A 27159-nucleotide genomic window follows, 5' to 3' on the forward strand; every position below is an offset into this window, starting at 1 on the left:
GGATAAACTCAAGTCGGCTTAGACTGAGAAATCCAAAAAGTTCACTGATGCATTTAAAAATGAATCAATTCAAGAACTTGCCCTAGGTATATGGCTGTACAACCTGCTGATAAGAGGTAGTGTTGAACATCTGCGTGCAGAACGACACATTACATATTTTTTTTACTCTGCGTGCATTCCTAATAAATATGCGGCTATATGGTAATTGGAGGGGGGGGACTTGAAAATTTTTTAGGGTATTGAGGGGGGGACTTGAAAAGTTTTGAGGGTACTGAGGGGGGGATCTGAAAAAAAATAAGATTTCAATCGCGATTCCTCCAGCCCCCCACCATTTTTTTTGAACGCGGCCTTAGTTACAGTGGCGAACATATCGACTACGGGATCGATAGATCGAGCCGAAAATCGATCTATTTAGCAGACTACCCATCTAAGGAGCGCCTGTGGCTACACCTCTTTTCCCGCGGATCATGGTTTGTTTTTTTGGGTTTTTTTGCCCCAGAACTTCACACAATCAGGGCGGCAGTAAAGGAGTGTATATGATGTGTTCAGTGCACCGTAAAAAGTGTACTCTCTGGTGTATTCCCTGCATAGAAATTAGGGAGGTCACCTTTTTCTTGCAAACACTTTTCAAGGGTCACTATTTTACGGGCAGAGTTTGAAAAGCACCGGCCCTCCCTCCCAGTAATAATGTCCCGTACCTTATTTCTCTATTTCGCCATTTCACCGTTACGCGGTTTCATATGACAATAATTTGCCCACAAAAATCGGGGAAAAAACCCCTGAGTGTATATCGCGGCATATATTACGTATACAGAAGCGAAATTTCGTCTTGACGTGAACAGCATGAAATCTCGCACTATCCGAGCCAAGTGTTTACAAAAACGGGAATGTGACGTCATGGGGATGTCCTTCATTCTCGTGCTCATCGCGATCGAAAACATCAAAATGGCTACCGCCGATATGGGCAGTCAACGTAAGTTTTGCACGTAGACCGTCGCGCCTGGGTAAAGTTTAGATGCTGCATTCCGAAGAGCAGTGTTATGTGTTCGTTTCTTTTGCGCCGGACAACTGAGCAGAAAGTAGAGCTAATGTAGTGCAAGTTGATATTGCCCGTTTCTAGCCCGGAACGGCAGCTGACCGATTGAACTGGTGCGAGTGAGAATGGCGATGTTGTGTCGGCGAGTACGGTAAGAAGAGACAATTTTATCCCCTTTTCATAAATGGCAGTATTTAAAGACGCATCTGTTTCAAGTGCTTGCGTCATTGCCCAATACTCCCCTAACCTGTAGCAACGGTCCTGTGATGATCAATACGAAGCGTTTAGACTGCCTGATAGTTGAACATTGAGCAGAGCCCTGTCTACCACAGAACCCAGTCTACAGTCTACCACAGAATCCCTTATTTCTGGTACCATTGCATTACTGGTAATTTAATCCAAATATGGCATTCTCCAGTGAACAAGAGTGAATACATCGGAAAGTAATAAACAAGTCGCTCAACTTGTCAACACCTGCATACCAAGCACATACCGGTAGAAAACTAATGAAAATGGCAAAAATTTACTCAAAAAATACCTATTGCAGATTTAATCAGAATTTGAATAAATCCACCAAAGATAAACCCAAGGGACCAGCATACCAAATTTCAAAGCAATCTGACGACTGGTGATTCTGAAACAAGATTTTTTAACAAAAATTGCAAAAATTGCCCTAAAAATACAATAATATAGATTTCATCACAATTTGTATAATTCTGCCCAGGATAACACCTAGGGACCTGTATACAAAATTTGAAAGCAATCAGACCATAAGGAGATTCTGAGAATGAGATTTTTTGACCAGAAATGGCAAAAAGTGCCTTGATACTACAACATTGTAGATTTCATCTAAATTTGAACAAAGCTGACTTAGGTCACCCCTAGGTACCCCTATACCAACTTTCAAACCAAAATGGACAATATACTTGCTGAGAAAAAGATTTTTTAGCAAAAACTAGCAAAATTGAAAAAAAATACAGATATGCGAATTTCACCACAATATCTACAAACCTAACTAAGGTCACCAAAAGAAACATGTATACTAAATTTCAAAGCAATCAGATCAGATGATAAAATGTTGTTTCCATTTTATTTTTATCTTGAATGAAAGAAATGCCGCATTATGCCAGTATAAAGAGCAGGTTATGGCAAATAATATGGGTTGAAAATTATAAAATTTGAATTTTAGCGGTGATAGTGTTACTAAAGCCCACTTTAAAATTCATGCATATAGAGAAAGTTGAATGTATTTAATCATTGGAAAAAACCAAAGTCATCAAGAGTCAGCTATGTGAGCTATTACAGAACAAACAGGGGACTATGTGCTCGAGGGCAGGTTACCATTTGCCAGACGTAAGGAGGGCAAATGATCTTCTGCTGTGAGGTACATAGTTCCTTGTTTTGGCTGCACTCTAAATGTTTGAGTTTATTTCTGCAAATGACAATCGTATTCTTTATTTCAATGTTAGTACGAAGGATCTGTTATTTTCAACATCGAGCAGTGCATTGATATATTTAAATCACTGGTATGCGGTTTGTCAAAATTTTTATGCATATTTTCCTACAAACAGGATTTCGTATGTAAAACATGTAATTTGATCATTTTGAAATCCAAAAGCTGTCAAGTTGAAAATAGTTCCAGTTTACTTTCAGTAAAACGATTTCTATGCGGCCTGTGACATGATACCATTCCAGACACCTGGTACCACCACTTAACTAATGGTTCGAGATTGCACTATTGATTTTGTCAGTGTCTTTTTGGTATTGTTTCTTGGACCGGGTGATTTAGTTGCCCTGAATGATAACGATTGCCGGAATTGATTTGATGTCATACAAGGCTCAATCTGCTGTACTCTAGCGGGCCGTAAATTTATAGAAAAGTATCTACCTAGGAAAATATAGAATCATTCATCCCAATATTGTGGGTTGCAAATCCTTGATCTTGGTGCCTTCTTTTGGTCAGGTTTACACCTGTTATGGCTTATCTACCAAGAGTGTGCAGTAGAGGTCTTACGACTGCAGAAGTGTCAACAGCATTAAGACCATTCTACTTTGCTGTGCATCCAGACTTCTTTGGACAATATCCAAGGGAAAGGGTAAGTACCCATCTTGCTTTTATCAACCTGTGTGAACAATATGTTCTGTAAAATTGTCTTTGATTACAAATTCCACATTTAAAACCTTGGATTTTAAAGCTTCCAGAAAATCATGGAAAAGTCCTTGAAAATAAAATTGAGTCCTAATAAATTGATAATGCCCCCACAGTTTTCAAAAATGACAAGATGATCAGTCATGATATTGTAGAAATGATATGTACAATAATATCAAAAAAACGATGTGTTGTCAAAATTATACCTGGAAAAAGGTATTTGATTTTCAAAAAGTCCTTGATATTGGCTGGAAAAGTTCTTCAAGGTAAGTTACTTTGAGGGTATTGACCCTTTATAAGCTAAGGGTTTTTTAACAAGCTTTTTCTCAAAGCAAATTCATTGTACTACCATTATGAAAGTAAAGAAAGAATTGATATTTTGTAGTTGGTCAATGTCAAGTGATGCAAGATTCAAGGTGTGCAACTTTAATCCTTTGTGTAACAGATGACACAGTTTCAACTATTGTGACAGAGGCCCCACAAACATTACTGTAGGAGTATTACTTTTTTTTTTGCAAAGTCCATTCATACCTTGATGGTTTGTTGTTGAATAGATCACTACCATACAAAAAAGTGAGTCATCCCTACATCTATAAAATTAAGTCCCAATGATTCTTTAATTTTTGCTAGAAAATGCACACTTTGTTCTGATTACGTTGATTGCCATAGTGTATTCAAAAGCTTTCAAATAGGCAAGTTACCATTGATAGTTGCCAGGGAGGGAAGGAAGAGAGTTCACACATGTGAAGGTGAGAAAATTGTTCATTGAAATAACTGACCAGAAACATTTTGAATAGCAGAAGAGTTTGTCTAATCCCTGGCGGCAAAAGAGCTCACAGTACCCAATATTCTACATAAATTACAAATGAATGTTATTCATACAGTCTGTGTAGAGTCTTAATACCACCACAAGCCGCTTCTTGTTAAGAATGTTCATGTATGTTCCGTTCTAATCTCTTCATTAAGGCTGTGAATGATACCTCTTTGAAGAAGCTGAATTCGTACTTGGATTGCCTATATGACCAACACTACGTGAAACCAACAACTTTGACATTCTATCTCAGGGACAGTCAAGATGACAAGACCAACACTGGTGAGGCCGGTAAATCCTGTGCTCTGTCAAGTATGCACATTTGTCTGATTATCAGCTGAATGATAACTAGGGATTGCATTAATGTGATATTTTGCATCCTGAATGCAAGCTGTTAGGGTCCCGTCAGGACACTGGGTTTTCTTTTGAAGTCTGCATACTGGGACTCAGGCTTTGTGAAACACCGTGGAGTTTTCTACTCTTGCTTCTCAGCCAGACTTCTAGTTTGCACTACTTGCTCTCCACTTTTTTACTTATTTTTAGAGTGGTTCACAAGTTAACGCTTGTGAACGAAGCAGAAATGTGCAATAATGAAATAGAAAATCATAAGGCAGTACGCATAAAGAAACCAACAAGTATGCCAGTGCAGTGCATTGTTGAATCTAATATTAGTGAGTCACTTTATAACCCTATACATTACAATAATTATATCTGCACAGGTGCAAGCAGTACTGCTATGTCTCAAGTTACATTTACATTGGAGTCTTCAGATGTACGTCACACAGTTCATCAAATACTCAAATCTTGCAAGATGCCAACAGACTTTGTCAAGTCAATACCTTCGAAAGGGGTATTTCCGAGACCAATACGATGGGACCCATCATATTATACTTACTATGGCAAAGTACCTCCAGAGGATATATTGTCGTCAAAACCAATAGTGAAACCAGATACCCTGAGGTAAGACCTTACGGCAACATAGTTCTTGTCATCCGTGCAGGGTGTACCAGCGCCTAATACCATGCCCCTCGCAGCGGCAGACATGTTGTTGAATGATACTGTTGGTTGTGTATACTGTATGTGTGCTCTGCAAATAATACTGCTGAAACCAGCAAAGAGTGCCTGTGCTACAATGTGAGAACGTCTGACCACAACTTTTTAACTGAAAATATCGAGGGAAAGACCAAAAAGTTTGATATTTGAAAGTGCAAAGTTAGTGCGCAGGAAGCAGAAAAGTTTGATATGGGAAACAGGAAAGGTTTAACTTTCTCATCAAGTAAAGTGTCTGATCAGTTTCTGCAAATTGTCTTACAGTACAACTGCCACCTAACACTTAAAATACACCACAATGTGCATAGGTCTTACATGTATGCACCACAATCCCTGCACCTTGTATGAACAGTCTTGAACAAAGTCAACTAAGATGATGTCAGTTTGCAATGCTGCCATGGTAGTGCAACGGTGATTTAAAAAGGCAGAGAACAGACTTGACTGTACAGGTTATTTTACAGAGAGGGGCAATCCAGTACTTGTAATTTTTGGGTTCAGAAAGGTGACAGAAAAGTTGAGTTTCAGTATTAGAAGATTACGAAAAATGTTACAAGGCTCATGCATCTCTCAAAGGTAATAAGAGGGTCATGTCCAAAGTAGACAGCAATATTGAACTGATGGAAATGTGGTTCAGCTGTCAATAACATATCAATTTGCAAAAGAAAAATTGCCTGAATATGGCGACACTGCTTAAGAAGTATCAATCAGAACATGATATAGCAGTGAGAACCACACTGCAGACATTGTTTATTAATAAGAAGGCTTTGTTCAAAACTGTACTGTAGAACATGTTAGACCCGTGCTGCAGTGATTTGTATCAAAGCTGTCAGCTGCATGGCAGGACAATCTGTACTGTACATCATGATTAGAGACAAACTGAAACTTTTTCTGTTTCCAGTGTCTAACTCTTCTACTTCTTGCATTAACTTTGTAGTTTCATATGTCAGACATGGTCTCATGCATTTAATTTTTCAGTGAAAATCGAAATGATAGATGGGTAGAACGTTGTGGTCAGACATGCTGATGGCATTGTCGTACTCTGTAGCTCAGCAACACTTAGCTGGTTTCAGCAGTATGATTTGTGCACACCTGAATATAATAGCCCAAGTGAAGGAGCATAGGTTTGGAACTTTTAGTTGCACAGTTGGCAAGAGTTCAAGTACGGCAATACCAGACTTGTTTGCATGCAAAACATGTCTGCAAAATTAGAAAAGACACATGCCATTTTTTCTCTGAAAATTAATATTATACTAATGAAGATTTTTGAAATTAATTTTAATGTTCTACTTCTTCATACAAAAATTATAAAATTACAGAAGGGAACGCTCATAGTAACAGCATGGCAAGATGTCTTGTTTAGCTTTCAACATGTATCATTAGATGATTATGGTTTACTGCATAATGTTTTGTCATGTTCAATTGTTTTGACTTCAAGTGATACATAGCTCCAAAGCAATGTTTTATTCAGTGTGTATCTTCCCCTTAAATTTCCATTTCTTAATCAGTTTCTCTGTGACAAAAGAAAACTGTAAAAATTACATGATATGTTTGTGTATAGGATAACCAGGTTTTGTTTGATTTTGTTGTTTTCTCAAATAGGTATTGGCTAAAGGATAATATGAGACTGGTCTATCAGAAAGTAAAATCCAAGCAACAACTTGAAGAAGAGATTCAAAGTCTTTCAGAGTCACTGCGGCTAGAGTTGGGACTTAAAGATATCATCTGGCATTGTGGTTGGGGAGTATCTGCCTACAGAGCATGTCTAAGGAGTTTTAGTCGACTTTGTGAACAGCACAGAAGTGACATGGATATACTTAGTGGTAATGTTTTATCACTTTTATTGAACAAAATTTTACAAACCAATTTTTCCTTCTCTTAGATAGTACCGCTAACACGTGTACAGTACGTCTTCAAGAGACACCTGTTCAAAAATGGTCATCTATAATATGGCAAATGATATACAAGGCTGTTACTATTTATGTCAAATAACTTCAAGAACTTTAATGGTTGGCCTATCCACTGTGACTTTTCTATTCACATGCAATGTCTTTACATTTCTGATTCATACTGGTACTCTAAAATTGAGTTCATACCAGTGCTATAGTGAAAGCCATTTCCACTATGTTAAAATAAAATAATTATATTGCGTCTTTCCAGCCTTCTAAACAAGTTGAGTTACAGTATAATTGCCTATTTATCACAGTCTTAATGAAAGTGTTCTGAAAAAGTTTACAAACAGCATTTAATCAAACAACTGATTACAAGATTCTGTAACCTTTCAAAGTATTTCCCATGGTAAAGTTAACTTCTATTTCTAACAAAGCCACATCTTTCTGTTCATGTGGAAAACTTCTACCTGAAAATATCCTTCCAAGTGCAGTTGATGGCTTTACCGCATTGTCCTTGTTTGTAGGTGTAGTGTATCCATGCAGAGTTACGTCGGTAATGAGAAAGGTTGTTGCTTTCAATTTTACCTAATTTGCACAATCAAATATATTTCAATTTTTACGCTCCCAAATATGCATATTGCATTGCAGCACTTAAAAATTGATGAATTCTTTCAAACACCAGCATCCTGTGACTGCTCTACATCTCCTTTCAAATATACTCCAGTTGGCCATGTCATCACTGGTGATCTGAACTTGGTTGAACATCATCACCTTCGTAAGATATTATCTTGTAGACCCAAGTTCAGAGAACCTCGCAGGGTCAACTGGAACCATAATTTTAAGATTGTTATGGACTCTGTTGAAGAATATGCCAGGAAATGGGCTAAAAGGGAGGATGTAGAGTTGGACACACTATCAGAATGGGTCAAATCTGTGAGGAAAATAGTTCGTGGCCGTATTGGTCGACTAAGATCACATGTTTGCAGAAGACCCTATTCTGTATTTAAAGATCCTGATGCTGTTAAGTGTTTGAATGATATCCATGACAAATATGTTGTCGTTCCTGCTGATAAAGCTGCCAATAACATTGTATTTGTCTGTAAGAAGTATTATTTTGAATGTCTTATAGACGAACTTGGTGTAACTAAGACCTCCACCAACTCCACTTACAGACAATCAATGTTCAGCAAATCTGAAATTTTGGCAAACCATAAGTCATTCATGGATAATTTTAATATTACAACAAAGGATGACCATAATAAGTTGCCTAGCTTATACTGGATACCAAAGCTCCACAAAACACCTTACAAAGCTAGGTTTATCGCAGGATCTTCAAAATGTTCAACAACAGAGTTATCGAAGATACTGACTTCTGTTCTTTGTACTGTTAAACGGGGACTTCAAGCATACTGTGATGTTGTCTTTTCTCGGAGTGGTATAAATCAAATGTGGATATTAAAAAATTCGAAGGAACTCTTGGAAAATTTGAAATCAAGATCTGTTTCAAAAATAACATCTATTAAAACTTTCGATTTTTCCACATTGTATACCACAATACCACATAATAAATTGAAAGAACGCTTGAAAAACATCATCAACCAAGCATTTTTCTACAAAAACGGTTCACGCCGTTACAAATATGTAGTATTAGGGTATAATTCTACATATTTTGTTAAAAATACTACTAATGCTAAAGTGTTTTATACCGAGAAAGACATTATCAGTATGCTTGATTTCCTCATCGACAACATATTTGTAGAATTTGGAGGCACATTTTCCAACAGTGTATAGGAATTCCTATGGGCACTAACTGTGCTCCCTTGCTTGCAGACTTATTTCTGTTCTCATTTGAGGCAGAATTTATCCAGAACTTAATTAAACAGAAAAAGGTCTCTGTAGCTCGAACTTTCAATCTAACATTCAGATACATAGACGATGTTATTTCTATTGAATAACTCTGAATTCAGTAAATATCTCGCTATGATTTATCCTCCAGAATTGGAGATTAAAGAAACTACAGAAACGGCCTCTTTCTGCTTCATATCTGGACATTTTACTTGAATTTGACTCTAATGGTCACCTTTCTACTAGGCTATATGACAAGAGAGATGATTTCAACTTAGTATCATCAATTTTCCACACCTCATAAGTAATATTCCACTCTCACCAGCTTATGGGGTATACATTTCCCAGCTTATTCGATATGCTAGAGCATGCAGTTCATATGGTGATTTTGTAGAGAGACATGGCCATCTCTCTTTACAAACTGTTAAATCAAGGTTACACCAGAGCAAGACTTGTCTCTACATTCAAACGCTTTTTTGGCAGGTATCGCAAGCTGGTAGATAAATACAATATCTCTCTTCGACAAATGATCACTGATGGCATCGGTGACATTGGGCCTTAGTTAGTGACCACTACCTATCTGACTTACAGATTGATATATGGCGGGTGCCACATGTGGGGCAGGATGCGCTTACTATTTTCGAAACACCTGACATCACTTCTTGGTCTTCTGGCCAGAGGTCCATATATCTTTCTTTCATGAATATGACTTTGTTTGTGTACCGTCTATTTACTGTCTGTTCTGTGCTGTTTTGTGTCTATGTTTACAACTATTGTCTTCCGAATTCCGACCTACTGTCATTGGATTATTGATTGGTATGATTGCGATTATATATGCAAATGGGAGATATTCGTATAAGGTGGCAAAATGGCGTCTGTGTGTATGTATGTAAGTACCGGTATGTATGTATGTCTGTTAGTCCGTCCACATCAAAAACACCTAAACCGCAGCACCTACTGTCTTAGTATTTTATGTACAGGTGCACCTAGGGGTGGAGATGTGAATTTGTTCAAATGAACATGTCAGTGCCAAAAATATGCAAATGAGGGGGAAAAAGGAAAAATCGTGCAAATGGCTAAAACTCAGTAAGCATTGGTCAGATTTGGTTGAAACTTGGTATGCAGATTTCTTTAGATATTCTAAATTATGTGTGCAAAAATTTGGATGAAATTTTCATGTTTGTATTTTTAGGGTATTTTTTCCGTTTTTAGTCAAAAAATCTTGTTCTCTGAAATCGCTCGTCTGATTGCTATGAAACTTAATATTCATGTTCCTCAGAATGACTTCAGTCATGCTTGTACAAATTGTATTGATATTGTCATATTTGTAATTTTGGGCAATTTTCCCAATTTTTGATAAAAAAATTTTTAATCCAAAAACTACTCATTTGATAGCTTTGATATTTGGTATACAGGTGTCTAAGATTAATCTCAATATAATGTATTGAAGCTATTTTGAAACTGGCAATTTTTTTTTAATTTTAGGGGAATTTTTGCCTTTTTGGTCAAAATTTTTTTCTCCTAAAACTACTGATCTGGTAGCTTTGATATCTAGTGTACAGGTTCCTAGGGTTTATGTTAATAAGATATATTTAAAATTAGGATGAAATCTGCAATTTTGTATTTTGGGGGCAATTTTTCTCATTTTTGGTCAAAAAATTTGTTTCTCGAAATTTACCAGTCTGATTGCTTTGATATTTAGTAAACCGGTTCTTAGGTTTTTTGTTAATAAGACATATTGAAATTAAGTTGAAATCCGGAATTTTGAATTTTTTGGGCAACTTTGCGAAACTTTCAGTTTTACTGGGATATCTTTCATTTTGTATTTTTGGTATTTTTATACCTACTGGAACTCAGTAAGAGTATATAATGTGGTGATTTAGTAAGCATTTGATATGGTAAACTGTATTTGGTGTTGAAATGCGGTAAAAAAATCCTGGCAGATTTTGAAAAAATTCCAAACAAATGCCAATAAAAAATTCAGCCAGAGAAGGTTTGACAAAAAGAAAAGGTGGGAGAGTGGGGAAAAAAGAATGTACAATGGATCGGATAAAAAAGATAATGTACCTCATCGATCTTCCAGACATCATCCCTTATCAAATGGTCCACCCCGATGTATTTTTGTGCACAATTAACCATGTAGTGTATTTTAGTTTAAGATGTCAAGTGAGGTAAGGATTTGAAAGGAATAGTCAAGTTCACCACAGTTTAACTTTATCTCTTGTGTCATCATCCTTGTGTAATTGGTTAAGTTTGTAAGTTGTTCCAGATGTGGATGCACCAGCTGTTCTGGAAGAAAACAGTGTTTACTTTTCCCTGTAGGGTTTCTGAGTTGATGATTGTATGTTGAAATTTCTCCATGTATCTGGTGTATGGGCAAAGTGTAAACATTGGTTGCATGTTATGTATTTCAATCTATGTCAAATATTGTAAATGAAAAATCAAGAACAGTTTACTGTACTGTGTGCTTGTAAAAGATAACATATTTGTCAATACATAAACTGCCTTGCAGATTGGTTGTCTTAAAGATTATCACAGAAGTAGAAAAGGAAAAGAAACTAATCAAACCGCTGTAACACATTCACTCTCAGTGCCTGTAGGCCTATACTTAACCATTTTATCATTACATTCAGCTGTTTGTTATATCTTTATCACTCTCCATGGGCCAAGGCACACTTGGGGTCAATGTCATCACTCTGTGCCAGTCTGTGTATGTCAGTCTGTCTGTATATGTATGTCCATGTTTCATACAATTGTTGACTTGTTTTGATAACTATATGGGAGCGAACAGTGATGTTGTCACAATTTTTATCTCTCTAATAGGCCGGTCGTTAATATTCAGTACAGCAACTGGAGTCAGCCGAAATGGCAGTATTGTTCTTAGCTCAGGAGATGTACCGCATCACTGGCTCATGGTAAAATCAGGTGTTTTTTCTCTACATGTTTACTTGTGTGACTCTACTGGGTAACCTATGCATGCTCTTTGCCAAATGAATCCCTTTATCCTCTAGTGTCATAAACGTTTGATCTGTCAATTCATCTGTTACCCTGTGCTATCATAGATGATCTCATAAAAACATTCTGATAACCAGTTCATAACATCAGCATAAACTCCCGTCTAGTTTGATGTTCTTATTTGATATTGCTGTTCCTAATTAAAGGTATACTGTCACCTGTTCCAATTTTGCCACAGTTACCATGGAAAGAGAAAATCTAACCAATCACATATTTTAAGCGGGTGGCCGCTTTTTAAAAACAGCGCCCTCACATGGACATTTTGAATACCAAGGAACACCCCTTTTACCATATATGGGCATATTTAGATTACAGTTGACTGTATACCTTTAACTCACTTTAGTTTGTTTCTTATCCTCAAGCTCCTTGGATCTTTCCACACATTCAGAGAAGTATTAAGTGACCTTCCCAGATTAGAAGAGGCTGTCTCTGCTCAACTTGGAGACATACAGATTATTCAACGTGAGAATGAGAGAGTCATGCTTGCAGAGGATTATCAGACGCTACTGATGCGACTTTTGAGATCAGTTGTCAACTACTACAGGCGTCGCAGTCATATCTTTGTCTCAGAGTACAGTAATTTACATTACGATGATGATGTTGAAGGTCCAGAAAAACCAGCCAGGGGCCTTCTGCAGGACTTACAAATGTTGGTAGAATGGTGAGTTATCAGATACCTGTTTAGGAGTTCTCATTTCTAAGTCAAGAAACAACATATCAAACATGTAAGGAATGGATACATGCAGAACTAGCAGTACTCCAAGATGTTTTTGATTGGGAGTAGATAAAGAAATTACTTGATAAATTGATAAGTAAAGAAATGAATAAGTTGTTAAAAGTTTACATGGGTTTACCGGTATATCAACCTTCCAACATAACATAAGTTGTTATGCTGCCAACAGCATTTCATTTCCTGCTGGTGTCATAATACTTTATGTTAAGAGTGCATGGGCATACTCTTCTTCACTTGAAACATATACATTTGACTTTTGGGAGAATGTGCTAGTCCTTGATTGGTTAGAGAACCGCTTCTTGTACTGGTAATGGTAACATCTTTTAACCCTTTCACGACCATGGTTTAGCCCAAACCCACTGTTAGCAATGGTGATTGTGGACCTGTTTACAGGGAATTGGGGGTGAACAGGTTAAAGATGCCATTTTATTCCAACTGTCAGTTATACATGGAATATTTTCTTTGAAGTGTACATTTTGCCATGAAGGCGCAACATTGCACATTAATACAATATCAGATACATATATATTGTCCAGTAGATAATATCGATATTATTAGGTATAGTATCTGATACTATAATGGTAGATACTAACGTTAATATCGTCTAATATCCTCTAGATTATTTGACTACAGACCCATGTCAGCCATGATGTGTTCATGAAGAAAAGTGTGACAGATACTATAGGATACTATTAATAGTATCGTCTAGTATCATCTAATTTATTTGACTAGAGACCCATGTGGGCCATGGCATGTTCACCAAGAAAAATATCTGATACTATTGACACTATCATCTAGTATCATGTAATTTTTTGACTGGAGACCTATGACAGCTATGATGTGTTCACCAAGAAAACTATCAGATATTATGGGATATTATTGATAGTATCGTCTATTATCCTCTCATTTATTTGACTAGAGACCTATGTCATCTACCGTATACTGTGTTAACTGAGAATAATATCCAGTACTATTGGATAGTATCATCTAATTTATTTGACTGAAGACATATGCCGGCTATCACATGTTCACTAAGAAAAATATCAGATACTATCGATAGTATTGTCTACCGGTAGTATCGTCTAAGTTATTCGACTAGAGACCCATGTCGCCTATGACATGTTCACCAAGAGAATTATCAGATACTATTAGGTACTGTTGATAAGCATCTGGTAACATCTAGTATATTTTATGTGTACGGGCGTCTATAAAAATATGCAACAATATTGGACACACACATGCACACAGTGTATCTCAGACAACAACCAAATAGCCACATTTAAAAACACAAACATGAATGCTAACATCAAGAATATTTCAAACTTCGTCCTTAATCACTCATTCATACCAATAAAGAAATCGTTGGTTTCAATGCTAAATTTTAATCACACAACTCCTTTACCAGTAGTTTTCAATTGTTTTTCACACATTTTACATCAGTTTTATCGATATCATTCCCATAATGTTATTGTTACATAGGAACAGTTATTACATTAATTGATTTATTGTGAGGCTCTTTGACAGACGCTTATTTCTCCGTTCAATTACAATGAAAAGAAATAAATAAATAAGCAAAATTTCCCTGTGAATAATGTACTGCTACATATTTGAAACGACTTAGCCATGAATAAGCCCGTTCTACACTTTCTGTATTTACACCCCTTATCTCTTGAAATGTGTCTAATGAGGGATGATACTTGCACAGTGGATTATCTGGTCGGAAACACTGTGGCTCTGTGTGCTTGTTACAGTGACATATGTCTACTAAAAACTTGATGTTTTCAAGGAGCACTTTAGCTGCTTCATTACCACGCTTGGCTAAATTGGCTGTGAATGGTTAAAGGTCACATAACCTGTCCTAACCGCAGTATTTAATTTTGTATCTGTTTCCTTCAACTAACAACCACATCAGAAAAAGAGAAGCTCGTATGTAAGATTCTTGTGTAAACATTTCTTGACAGTGAATGATAGATAATGCCACAGGGCTTCACCACTGCTTAAACACACCGGCTGTCTGATCTACAAACTTGTGTAGGTTTTTCGCCTTTTTACAACCTACAACTACTCGTTCATCAGGTAAATCTCCTTTGTTTAAAATGATAGGATTTGAAGGCCTTAAACTTAAGCAATTTAACTACACTAACAATTGGTGGGACCTTTCTGATGACTTCTCCATGCCTATTATCAACTACATGTATCAGGTACATGTATTCTGATCCTCATGGGTGGCACCTTTGTTTCATGATGTTCACAACCTGGTGCTCCGTTGTCTTTCAACTCTAAATAAGAATGACATGAGCAAAACTCTTTTGTCCCCCATGCTTGTTTCCAGCTGATGGACTTTCAGAACAGCACTATATCAATCTTGGCATTGACTTACCCACTTCCTTTGTGTCACAAACGTGATCGACCCATAGATTTCTTTTTTGAGTAATGTCTGTCATAACTTTTCTAATCAAAAGTTCTATGTTTTTTCTATGTCCTGCGGGTGCGCGATTATCAGAATTTGTGCTTAGGTTGATTGCCAACAACTGTTTTCCGTTTCTTCTGTACCAACCAACAATCTCCCATAGAAAGAATGCTTCTTCTGTCTAATCACTTGTCAATTTTCAAAAGTGTTGTCTTTCACCTGTCACTTAAATCTGAACCGCTTACTTAGTTGTTGCTGGTCCCTGTCGCCATGGTTGCAATTACTATTCTACTTCCGACGGTGCACATATTGATATCTGCTGTTTGAGATATCTTCTAAGAAGTTGGTTTAATATACTGTGCTCGACGAGATCTTAAAGAGGTTACTGCGTTGCTCTTCATTGTAATATTTCTCACCAAAGTCACTTTCATTGTAGCTGTGTTTGTATGACATGACATGACATCTCCCTGTTTAAAAATAATATAAAGAAAGTGCTTTAATTACCGGATAATTTTAACTCCACTTTCATTCCTGATTAAAGGTATACAGTCACCTGTAATCTAAATATGTCCATATATGGTCAAAGGGGCGTTCCTTGGTATTCAAAATGCCCATGTTAGGGCTCTGTTTTTAAAAAGTGGCCACCTGCTTAAAATCTCTGATTGGTTAGATTTTCTCTTTCCATGGTAACTGTGGCAAAATTGGAACAGGTGACAGTGTACCTTTAAAAGGAAAAGAATCTTTCAACAACTTTATGTAAATCTTTCAACAATTATATGTATATTGATGTTGACAGCCTTTACGTAATTGTGCTCAACCCTAATTCTAATTAAAATTAACAACACACAGTCTAAAATCTTATGGTTGACAATGATGCTTTATTAAACATTAGGTGTATATGTTCATGCTGTGTGGTCAACTTTATTAATCATCACCATATATATAATAGGTGTAACACGTGACATTTAGAGTGACCCTTGACTTTAAAGCAAAACTCCCACTGACGTATGTAGTTTCTGCGCATAGAATATTGTAACTTATGGGTGAGCAACCAATCAAAAGCATCTGTTTTTCATAAAATAACAAAAAAAACAGAAGTACAGATTTTACTAAACATCTTCGCAGCTTATAAAAACCTATGAGTCTTCAAGTTTTTACCACACCTAAGCGGTTTTAGTACGAGTGCTGCTTCTGACAAGATCCATTCTGCGTGACTGCAAAGAGCCTGGGAAACTCCTTCCTATTGGGAGGAGTTTGCATGTCCCGACATCCAACATATTGTGCAGGCCTACTCAAGAGCTCTGGGCATCCTAGACGAGGTTGTACTCATCCCGCAACTACCTGTTACAGTATCACTGACGGATTCCATTGCTGTCATCAAGTTTATGAAACATTGGTCTGAACCATGCATCATTTGGACAGTTGTGGCCGCAAGAAAGGAATAGAAAAAATCTGTAGCAGGAAAGACTGTGATAAGTGGCATCAAGGCGATGCAAAGACGTGTGCAACAAGAATTGAAGAAAGAGTCCAACAACCAAGACATTGTATCTAGGAAATGGCAAAGCTTGACAAAGAACCACAACAGTACACATCTGTGTTTTCATTCAAACAACTTCACCAAGTGCTTTTGGCGAACGATCACCAGATGCTATTTTTTTCTGATGAACTTTTGATATTATACAAGATCGTTGCTGCAAATAAAGCTGGTAGTTCACAGCTCAACAGAAACTTGTCTTAAGTTTATACAGTGGGTATGAATGGAACAGAGACTATATGACGAATGCAGGACTTCCATTGATGAATGAATCCAACCTTAATCTGACTGGTTACTTACAACCGATTTCGTTATCAAGAATGTCATACAGGATGATTCAGATGAGTTTTTCGACCGACAGCTCTTTTCCTGTCTGCCAGAAGTTGACCCCTTCATCGATGAAATGTCAGATGAGACTGATAGTACACCAACTTTCGGAGAAATACAGGCAGTGGTGGCAGCAATCCATGACACAACTCACCCAATCATTTACCAGTTTACAAAGGGAGGAAAGCGGAAACCATTGGACTACATATTAAATAGGCTGACTGCAAAGAGAGGTCAGATCGTCAATGATGAAAACCTCAGAGCGGTGCTCTCTGAAGCCTGCGGCGAATTCCTCCGCATTGCCACAGTGTTGCAGTGCCTGAGATGTACCATCGTTTGTTCATCTGAGTGGAAGAAGTCAGGCCTAGAATTGCTAGAAGAAAACCTGCTGCCAGACTCGTCCTTCCAAACCAACCTCATCGATGAAGATACAGTATCACCCTATCTGTCATGTACATGACTGATTATTTTGTTCATCATAAATTTGCACTCATGCCTGATGAAACTACATTCGCTGAAGCAAAGCAAGGAAGTATATGCTCAGCACAGTCAGATACTTCACCAAGTACAGTACCTACTCCAGTAAGCAGTAACGTCACTTCGGAAGACTTGTATGACTGTCAGTATCCAGATTTTCCATGAGGTGCCAAACACAACATCAAATCTCTACTCACCTACATGTATCGTTTGAATAAATTCCACTCAACAAAAGTCATGCAGACCCATTTGATGGCCCCATACTCAACACCGGGAAAGCATCAAAATAGGTATGTTTTCATACATAATTTTTCATGAAATAGTTTATAGTATCACCATAGCATCATGGAAAAAGGAGCTCCAGTCTTCATGCAAAGCAATAGTATGCATACCCAGAGACATCACCTATTGTAGCTAATTGTCGTTGCTAAACTCATGCCATACCTCCATACTCGTGCTAAGACCTTAAGACATATTTCTTTTTATTTCTCTTCAGATACACTATGACAGCCTGAAGACTCTTTTTTGAAAAAGATGGCAGCTACTGGATTTGGAGAAATTGACTACAGAAAGAAATCAATTGTTTTTAAGAAGAGGCCATACAAGGAACTCTGTTTGACATTGAAAGACATCCTTCAACTTTGCTAGATGACTGCAGCTGATTACAAGAGATGCTGTGTGGATGTAATTGATTTTCACGATGAACACTGAAACAATTAGAAACATTGCACTGGTGGGACATTGCTGTTGTATCGATCATGGCCTGCAAAAGTAGAAGCTGCAGGAGACCGGTACATTGTATGAAACCTAAACAACAAATTTCAGCGACTCCAAAGATCGTCTGTAATCTTGTTATTTGCGTTTTCTTGCAAAGGACTTTGTATCTTATACAGTTGCCAGTGGCTTCTTTTTGTTTTACTGTATGCCCATTAACACCTACATGTACGGTATGTAATATTTCTTCTGTCACCCTTGACTTTTCAACTGTTAGGGTGGCTATTCTTAGACTAATAATTTTAAGTGATTTTTATTTCCACCAAATTCTTTCATTAGATATCCACATTATGATGTATTCTGGTAACAACATATAATATTGTCATGTCTGTAATATTCTTTTCTTGTGATATGAAAATAAATGTTCCTATTTCAAAAGAAGCTTTACATTGTTTATGTGTGTCTCGGACAAAATGATCAATGACTATGCTAATCCCCATCTATAACCAACATATGCTGCAAATTTCAAGTTTTGATTTGCCGGTCGAATTATGTTGTTACTCCCCGTATTAACCACCCTACAGTTCTGATTCGTGATATTATGTAAAAGCACTCAGAGGGACTGTGGTAGAAGCCATAACCGTTCATCCTAATCTTTATTTGACCTGTGCCCTTTGGCAGCTTTTTTGCATAATCCAGGCCAAACACGACTTATTACGAAAACATTATGCAAATCGCTGTACATGGCTTCCACAAGTAATCAAAAACAGTTAAAGTACAGCAGGAACTGCCAATAATTTCAGAAAAGTACATTTTTTTATTACGTGGTGATGTGTTTTTCATAATGAGGGTCAGTATAAGCCCTACCGACATATACAAAATATTCAAAATTAACAAACACCATTTTTCTAAAATTAGTGGATGCTAAAGTATACTAATGATGGAACCGCAACTTTCATACACTTTTTTGCTGCAACATTGTCAGCGCCCACCGAAAGTTGTCATAAAATATCATCCAGTTGGAAGCCCTTGACGATACTAAACAATAAATCGATAGTAAGTATCCCATACTATCAGATATTCTTGTGGTGCTACATGGTCAGAACCTAGTCAAAGTTGTCGTAAAATATTGTTTAGTTTGAAGCCTTAGATGATAGATGAGACGATCTTTAGTATCCGATATTTTCAGATATGTTTGAGCTGCAACATGGTCGGAACCCAAGCAAAGTCATCATTAAATATCATCAAGTTTGAAGCTTTAGACGATAGATGAGACTATTGATAGCATTTGATACTATCAAATATTTTTGAGGTGCAATAGGTTAGAACTCGGTCAAAGTCATCATAAAATATTGTCTAGTTTGAAGCCTTAGATGATACTAAATGATAGTATTAATAGTATCCAAACTATTGCATTTTTAGCTCCGCTGTCAGCGACGCGGAGCTTATCAAATAGGTTGATTTTCCGTCGTCGTCGTCGTCGTCCGTCGTCCGTTGTCGTCCGTCAACAATTACCTTCTCCTCTGAAACCGCAAGTCCAATTGCTTTGAAATTTTATATGCAGTTCACTTGAGGTGACCTCACTTCAGTTTGTTCAAATCATGGTGAAATTTGCATATTTGTATTTTTGGGGCATTTCTTGGTGGTTTTGGTAAAAAAATCTTCTTCTCTGAAATAGCTTGTCCGATCGCTTTGAAATTTGATATGCAGTTTGCTTAGGGTGACTTCAGTCAGATTTGTTCAAATCGCGGTGAAATTTGGATATTTGTATTTTTAAGGCAATTTTTGTCATTTTTGGTAAAAAAATCTTTAAAAATCTTCTTCTTCAAAACTACCAGTCAGATAGCTTTGATATTTGGTACCTAGGTCCCTAGGGATGATCTATTTCAGATTTGTTCAAATTGTGCAGAAATATGCCAATTTGCATTTTTAAGGCAATTTTTGCCATTTTTGGTCAAAAAATGTATTTCTCAAAAAGTGCTGGTCTGATAGTTTTGAAATTTGGTATACAGGTTTCTATCGACAAACTAAGTAATATGTATTGAATTTCTGATGAAATCTGTAATTTTGTATTTTTGGGGCAATTTTTGCCATTTTTGGTCAAAAAATGTGTATTTCCAAAACTGCTCATCTGATAGCTTTGAAATTTGGTAAACAGGTTCCTACAGATTAACTAAATGATATTTGTTGAAATTATGATGAAATCTAGAATTTTGTAATTTTGGGGCAATTCTTACAATTTTTGGTCAAAAAAATGTTTCTCTCAAAAAGTACTGGTCTGATAGCTTTGAAATTTGATATACAGGTTTCTACAGATGAGCTAAGTAATATATATTGAATTTCTGATGAAATCTGTAATTTTGTATTTTTGGGGCAATTTTTGCCATTTTTGGTCAAAAAATGTGTATTTCCAAAACTACTCATCTGATAGCTTTGAAATTTGGTGTACAGGTTCCTACAGATTAACTAAATGATATTTGTTGAAACTATGACGAAATCTGCAATTTTGTAATTTTTGGGCAATTTATACCATTTTTTGGTCAAAACGTGTTTCTCAAAAAGTACTGGTCTGATAGCTTTGAAATTTGGTATACAGGTTTCTACAGATAAGCTAAGTAATATATATTGAATTTCTGATGAAATCTGTAATTTTGTATTTTTGGGGCAATTTTTGCCAATTTTTGGTCAAAAAATGTGTATATTCAAAACTACTCATCTGATAGCTTTGAAATTTGGTATACAGGTTTCCATAGATGAACTAAATGATATTTATTGAAATAATGATGAAAACTGCAATTTTGAATTTTTGGGGCAATTTTTCCTATTTTTGGTCAAAAAATGCGTGTCTCAAAAGTACTTGTTTAACAGCTTTGAAATTTTGTATACAGGTTTCTATAGATAACTAAATTTGGTCTTTTGAAATTATGTTGAAATCTGCAATTTTTATTTTTGGGGACATTTGTTGCCATTTTTGGTCAAAAAATTTATTCTCAAAAATTACTCATCAGATAACTTTGGTTGACATGTTCTTAGGGATGATCCGATGTGATATATTCAAAGTATGATGATATCTTCAATTGTGTATTTTTGCAGCTCATTTTAGCCACTTTTTTCTGGCCTCTGCATCAAGCTATCAAAGATTTCCACCTTCTTCATCAACATGTGTCAAAAATAGTTATTCTCTACATAAACACAGCGGAGCTATATCGGCCGCTAGGTCGCTTGTTTAGGTTTGACATCATCAGGACCCAGTCAAAGCCATTATAAAACATCGTCTACTATGAAGCCGTAGACGATACTAGATGATAGTATTGATAGTATCCAATATTAATTATGTATCACATTGTGTGAAGAGTTCAAAACAATATCACATGTAAAGCTGTACTTGACTCTGATATCGATATTTTCTAGTATCGATACTTGACCATATATATCTGATATTGTATAAATGTGCAGTGTCGCGCTGTCCTCCATTTTGCTGGCTGAGTAAATTTCAGTACCTAAGATTAAATGTTTGTCAATTGCACTTTTGTTAGCTAAGTTGCCAGGAGTTTGCACATATTCAAACACTTACCAGTATGTGTAAAGGGTATGTCATGTGCCATGGTGCATTATGGTTCTGTAGAAACCCGGTAGTACAATAATAGTGATAACACCTCTTTTGGCACATCCGAGTAATCTCAGGAATGATTGTGAAATATTGGATTCTGAATGTCATGCTATGAAGATACCGGGGTCATAAATTTCATGTGTTTCACCATTCATTGAACAGACAAATCTTGACTATTGATATTAAAATAAGATGTGTGAAAATGGTAAGAACAGACAATGTCACAGTGACATTGGTAACTTGACGCCACATGACATAAGCTGATGCCAATTGACATTGTTCACTGCCTTGAAAACACTTTTGAAATCCTGCATGTGTCAAACATGTCATGAATGTGACTAGTTCCTTATGTAGTGCTTCATGGAAATCATCACAGATAAATGTCTCCATTGCTATTTTCATGCAGTGATGCAGGCGATGTCAGATTGCTATCCAATGGCCAGTTCCATGTGCCAGCATCCTATCCTCCAGTTTTACTCTTGGAATATATCCTTTCCAAACAAAATGAAGCAAGGTTCCGACATCAAGAGTTTTTGAGGTAAGAAACAAGAGTCAGTAGAACACAGCAATATCTAGAACATTTTCAAGAAAAATGGACACACCTGAACAACACTGGGCTATATCTACCAAGTGATTAACTCAGTGTTTGTCTTGCGACACCTTTCACTATGAAATCCTGCATGTGTCAGATATGCCATACCGGTATGTCATGACCTTTCTCAATATACCGGTACTGGTACACTCTGAGATGATGCTAAAGTGTACTGCAGTTTAACATGGGCTCAATATTCTTTAGTATGACCTTTTCATGTTTTATAAACTGATTTTGACAATTATCTTGCATTAGTATACCTCATTTCTGAGCATACATTTACATTTTGACAATTATCTTGCATTAGTATACCTCATTTCTGAGCATACATTTACATTTTGACAATTATCATACAGTAGTACACCTCATTTCTGAGCATACATATACAACGTCATCGCGTACATTTGCTTGGTATTTTCTGTAAGCAATGGCTTTTGGAAAGTTTCAAAAAGTTAGCTTGATTTGAGTTTGACGACATTCAGTATGTTGTACAAGAAAGCTTAAACAACAGTGTCTTCACTTAGAGGTTAGGTTCAGTTGACCTTCAAAATCAACTTCATTCAGCATTGCCATCGAGCTAGAAATGGAACGTTTTACTATTGCAAGTCTTGACACCTTACTACATTTTGTGCAAAGTTTTGAAAACAAGAGTGTTTGTTCGTTGTAATAAAATCAATAACACAGGCTTGCATGGGCAAGATCAGGATTTGTTGCCTGCCCAAGGGATGGTGCTCATGGTGGTAATATTGATGATACCCTCGCCTTCGGCTTTAGCATCATCAATATTTAACCGTCATGGAGCTTGTGTCATGAGCACCAGCCCTTCGGCGGGCAACAAATTGTGATCTTTCCCTTGCTGGCATGTGTTCTTATTTAATTGTCGTCGATTCACCAAAATTATTAAAGCTGAAAGATTTTCCGGTTATGTGAGGCATGGAACATTGCAAATTCTGAGGTTTGAACATTCATATTTTTAAAAGTTTTTTTTTCAAATATCAATGTTGTCATTTATATTGTACTTCGTTCAGACGAGGACAATAATACAGAGGAAGCCGGCAGGGTTATTTCCATTTCAGTATTAGTAATTCTTATTCAATCTAGCTATCTAAAGTATTAGTTGAAGATGCGATGTTTATGTTTAACTGCATCTGATGCAACAAAATATCAGTTCAGAACAGGATGTTGGGCCAAAATAAGTAAATTCTATGTTTTACTTCCACTAAAATGCCGAAAGTTTGACCGACAAGCAGTTCAAACACACATACAAAATTTAGTACAAAATCAATTTTCATTGATTTGAAAGTGTCATTCAACGTGCACATTCTTTTAACCATAGGTATCTGGAGGATACCATTTTATGTCACTGGTTCAGTGGTTGTAATATAAATGCCATAAAGAAGTATTTTATTGCCATGAAAAAGTCATGGCTTGATTTTGTGACAGAATATTGCCAATGATGGAAAATTCAGCTTTTTCCCACAAAAAACTCAAAATACGTGACTCTTTCACAGACATACATCAAAGAACTTACTTTGCCCTTAACCAATTCACCACTAGAATCATACGAAATCAATAAATTGTTTTGTAAATTCAAGAACTGACTTTTTTACTGAGATTTATCTCCTGAAACTGGGTGAAAATGACATGTTTTGTAGGGCCCAATTCAAAGAAAGTATAATCTTTGTGTAAGACCATTATTGAACATCTACCAGTTTTATGTTGATGACTGCTATTGTTACAAAGTTAAGTTCACTTGGCACTCCTGTCAAATGTAGACATTTGCAGGTACGACCTCATTGCTCTGATGATGTTCAGCAAGTTCATATCTCATTAGATATTCAGCTCTCACCTCTTTTGGCAAGACAAATCAAAGTGTGAAATGAAGAAAAAAAAATGGGCTTAGACATAGCATTCCTTCCTTATCACAGGTCTGAAGAAAAACTCAGGGAAGTGGTCGAGAAGTGTAAGCGGGAATTTGATCTGGCTAAGCTAACAAAGGACGATGGTGTGTCTGCTGAACAGATGATAGCATGCTGTCACCGTCTCATTGAGAATCCCTATGAACCAGGTGCCAGTTTACAAGGGCTGAGTCTCAAGATTTCACAGTTTTATGCAGTATCACAGGATGGAGAAATTTCAATACCATGGGATTGGAAGATATAATTGAACTCGTCTATCAGGCATTAAAGAGAATATCTATGTACAGAAAGGAAATATTTCCAGTAAGGGAAGATTATTTTACCTTCATCATCAAATCAAAGTTTAGTACAAATGCATGTTCATTTTCCATTTCTTGGAATTTTCCTTTCATCTGAATTGAAGGCGTGATTTGAATATATACAGCATAGTTTGAATCCAAGGGTTGAACATAATTATACTGAAATAAGAATGTTAACAACGCACAAAACTGTGATTAGATAGTTTGATGGACAAACGAATGAATGTTTAAGGTGACACACTTTGACCAGTTCATATCACCTTGTGTAAGAAAAAGTTTTTATAAGTTTTTTACAGAGAAACTAAAGTTTAAATTTTCAAAGACTGCTCTCTTCAAGCCTCTCTTTAAAGAAATCTATCATGACAAGAGGTATGTTACTTTATGAAGTAACATTGCATGTATCAGCATACATTACGCCATGCTCTTTACTTTACAATGCTGGATATTTTGATGAGGAATGAATGAATTTTAAATAATATTTCTTGTGTACTATGATATGACATTTGTGAGAATAGAAGCTGAGACTGTCCATTTTCGTTGAACCCGGATGGTTTATCAGATACTCTGGATTTGTAGAAAAATAAGAAAACAAACATTTATTTTTCATCTTTCACTGTGTATTAAGGCAGAATGCGACTTGGGGACACAAATTTGGACTCTCAAACTTTTACAATTCTTTTCTGATATACAGCTTGTTGAGGTTCATTTTAAAGCTCTTGGTGTAAGAGAACTTTTCACCAGCTTGGTTTTTTGAAATTCGAAAATTATATTTTCCTCCATCGAGTTAACAGAGGGATGGTGGCCATTTTGAATTTTAAATATCAGTAAATCTTGAGTCATTTGTTTCCCCAGTACCAAAATTTAGTTTGAGCAAAATTTTAAGTCTTTCACTTTCGAGGCACAAATTACCTTAATGGTAGAGAAAGTAATAAATGATGAAACTTTTGACACATTGAAGAGTGGCAAAGTATCAAAGGGAATTTGGGAGGGGGTTTTGTCCCCTAAATTTGAGAGTCAACATTTTTTTACAGAGTACATGTTTGTGGAACTTTTGTAGTAGTGAAGAACCTAGTTAGTAGAATGTAAATCCAAGTACCGGTATACCTCTGAGAGCCAGTCGAGGTGCTATGGACTTGTTAGGTTCCAGAAAAAATTTTGAGTACATTGTATTATTTTTTTATCATCACACCCATACCCCGGTATAACACGGGGCCATGAAAGTCTTACTTTGATTTTGTCCACCCATTGATATCATGGTAATGGAAAAAGAGGATCGCCAAAACTCAATACTAAACAACATGACTTTTTTGCAGAAGTGGCAAATTTGCAGTGCCAGAACAAAGCTATGTGGTGGCTCTGATTAATCAACATGGCAGACAGTTGGCAAATACAGAAAGTCTTAGAGTGATTTTATAACCTCTGAGACCAGTCGAATAACAGCACTGAATCATAAAAATGTATTTGTTGTCCATTGGCTTTATTTATATCAGCACAGTGATATACTTATATGTTCACTTTTCAGTTATTATGTGAACATTGTGTGATGCCTTCCATTCTAAAAGATCTGTGCATAAATTATAGTCTGTATTTCGCAAATAAAACTCATCATATTCGACCACAAACCACCTCCCCTAAACAGACGTTTTGATGTGCAAAAATTAATGCAACAATAAAATTATGGTTTGAACTCCCTTAAAGGTAGAACATACCCTGGGGACAGATATTTGGACTTTCAAACTGTTACAATATACTTTAGTCCACCACTTGTTAGGGCTCAATTTTGAAGCTTATTGACTTTATAAAGTTTCACTGGCTATTTTTTATGAAAATCCTATATGGTATTTTTCCTCATAGGTTGACAGAGGGATAGCAGACATGTTGAATTTCAATTGTCTTTTATTATTTGGTAATCTCATACCAAATTTTGCGCAGCGACCTGTGATATTTTTATTTTTTATTTCAAAATGGACTAATTTAAAGTTTCTTTCAGGAAAGTTTGGGCAAAAGTATAAGTCTTGCAATTTTGAGGCACAGACTACCTCAAAACACTTTTCCTCTGCCGATCAAAATCTGAACAGTGATTGATTATTGTGCATGTGCTATGGTATTTGTTGAAATTTCAATATCATAATGGAAACAGAGTTCCCTTGAATGTGCTGAGTTTTGTTTGTGCCGTAAACATATTTTAATTATCAACAGCCCCTTTTCACTCTTTACTGTCCGGCTGACGCCGCGGGCTTCAGTTTTGCTGTAAGTCTACATCGTCTATACCCACAGAAATATTCTTGACTGACCTTTGGGGTCAAATACCATGAAAGACGTTGTCAGCATTGTTTTCCGCTTTGATTTCCTCATTGACCCTCAAACGAATCTATAGCTCCCCTAATATCAGTACATGTTGTATGTATTTCATCTGAAGGCGTGTTGCTTTCTTAGTTTTTGCACATGATTTTTGCCAGTTTTTTGTGTAAATCACTTTACCTTTTCACCAAGCTGAATGTCAAGGATATGGATTTTGCTCACGATAAATTTTTGATCCACACCAGCTTTGAAACAAAACATTATAATGTACTCTCTGCTTAAAACATACTGATGTGATATTTATTATGATTGACATTATTGTAAATAGGTGTACAAAAACGCGATTTTTCCTGATAATTTTTATCGTCTTATTTTTTCCAGGCATGCTGTTTCTGTGTATGAGCCTCAGCACATGATTTGAAATAAAGGCATATTTTCCTACAAAAAA

General features: G+C 36.4%; 1 protein-coding gene across 3 annotated transcripts; it reads left to right on the forward strand.

Moving 5' to 3' along the window:
- The first annotated feature begins 898 nt into the window (after positions 1 to 898).
- On the forward strand, positions 899 to 27159 carry LOC139147321 (T-cell activation inhibitor, mitochondrial-like). 3 transcript variants are annotated; one of them, XM_070718379.1, is made up of 9 exons: positions 899 to 1187; positions 3000 to 3132; positions 4152 to 4278; positions 4716 to 4956; positions 6646 to 6866; positions 11604 to 11695; positions 12158 to 12456; positions 22007 to 22138; positions 24121 to 27159. In XM_070718379.1, the coding sequence occupies exons 1-9, from the start codon at positions 1162 to 1164 to the stop codon at positions 24353 to 24355; spliced, it is 1506 nt and encodes a 501-aa protein (XP_070574480.1). In that variant the 5' UTR covers positions 899 to 1161; the 3' UTR covers positions 24356 to 27159. The 3 variants fall into 3 exon arrangements, with proteins under 3 accessions (XP_070574480.1, XP_070574477.1, XP_070574479.1); XM_070718376.1 differs by having other exon boundaries at positions 913 to 1187; positions 4152 to 4308; XM_070718378.1 differs by having other exon boundaries at positions 919 to 1187; positions 4152 to 4287.

The sequence above is a fragment of the Ptychodera flava genome, chromosome 13 (assembly GCF_041260155.1).
Source record: "Ptychodera flava strain L36383 chromosome 13, AS_Pfla_20210202, whole genome shotgun sequence".
Lineage (NCBI taxonomy): Eukaryota > Metazoa > Hemichordata > Enteropneusta > Ptychoderidae > Ptychodera > Ptychodera flava.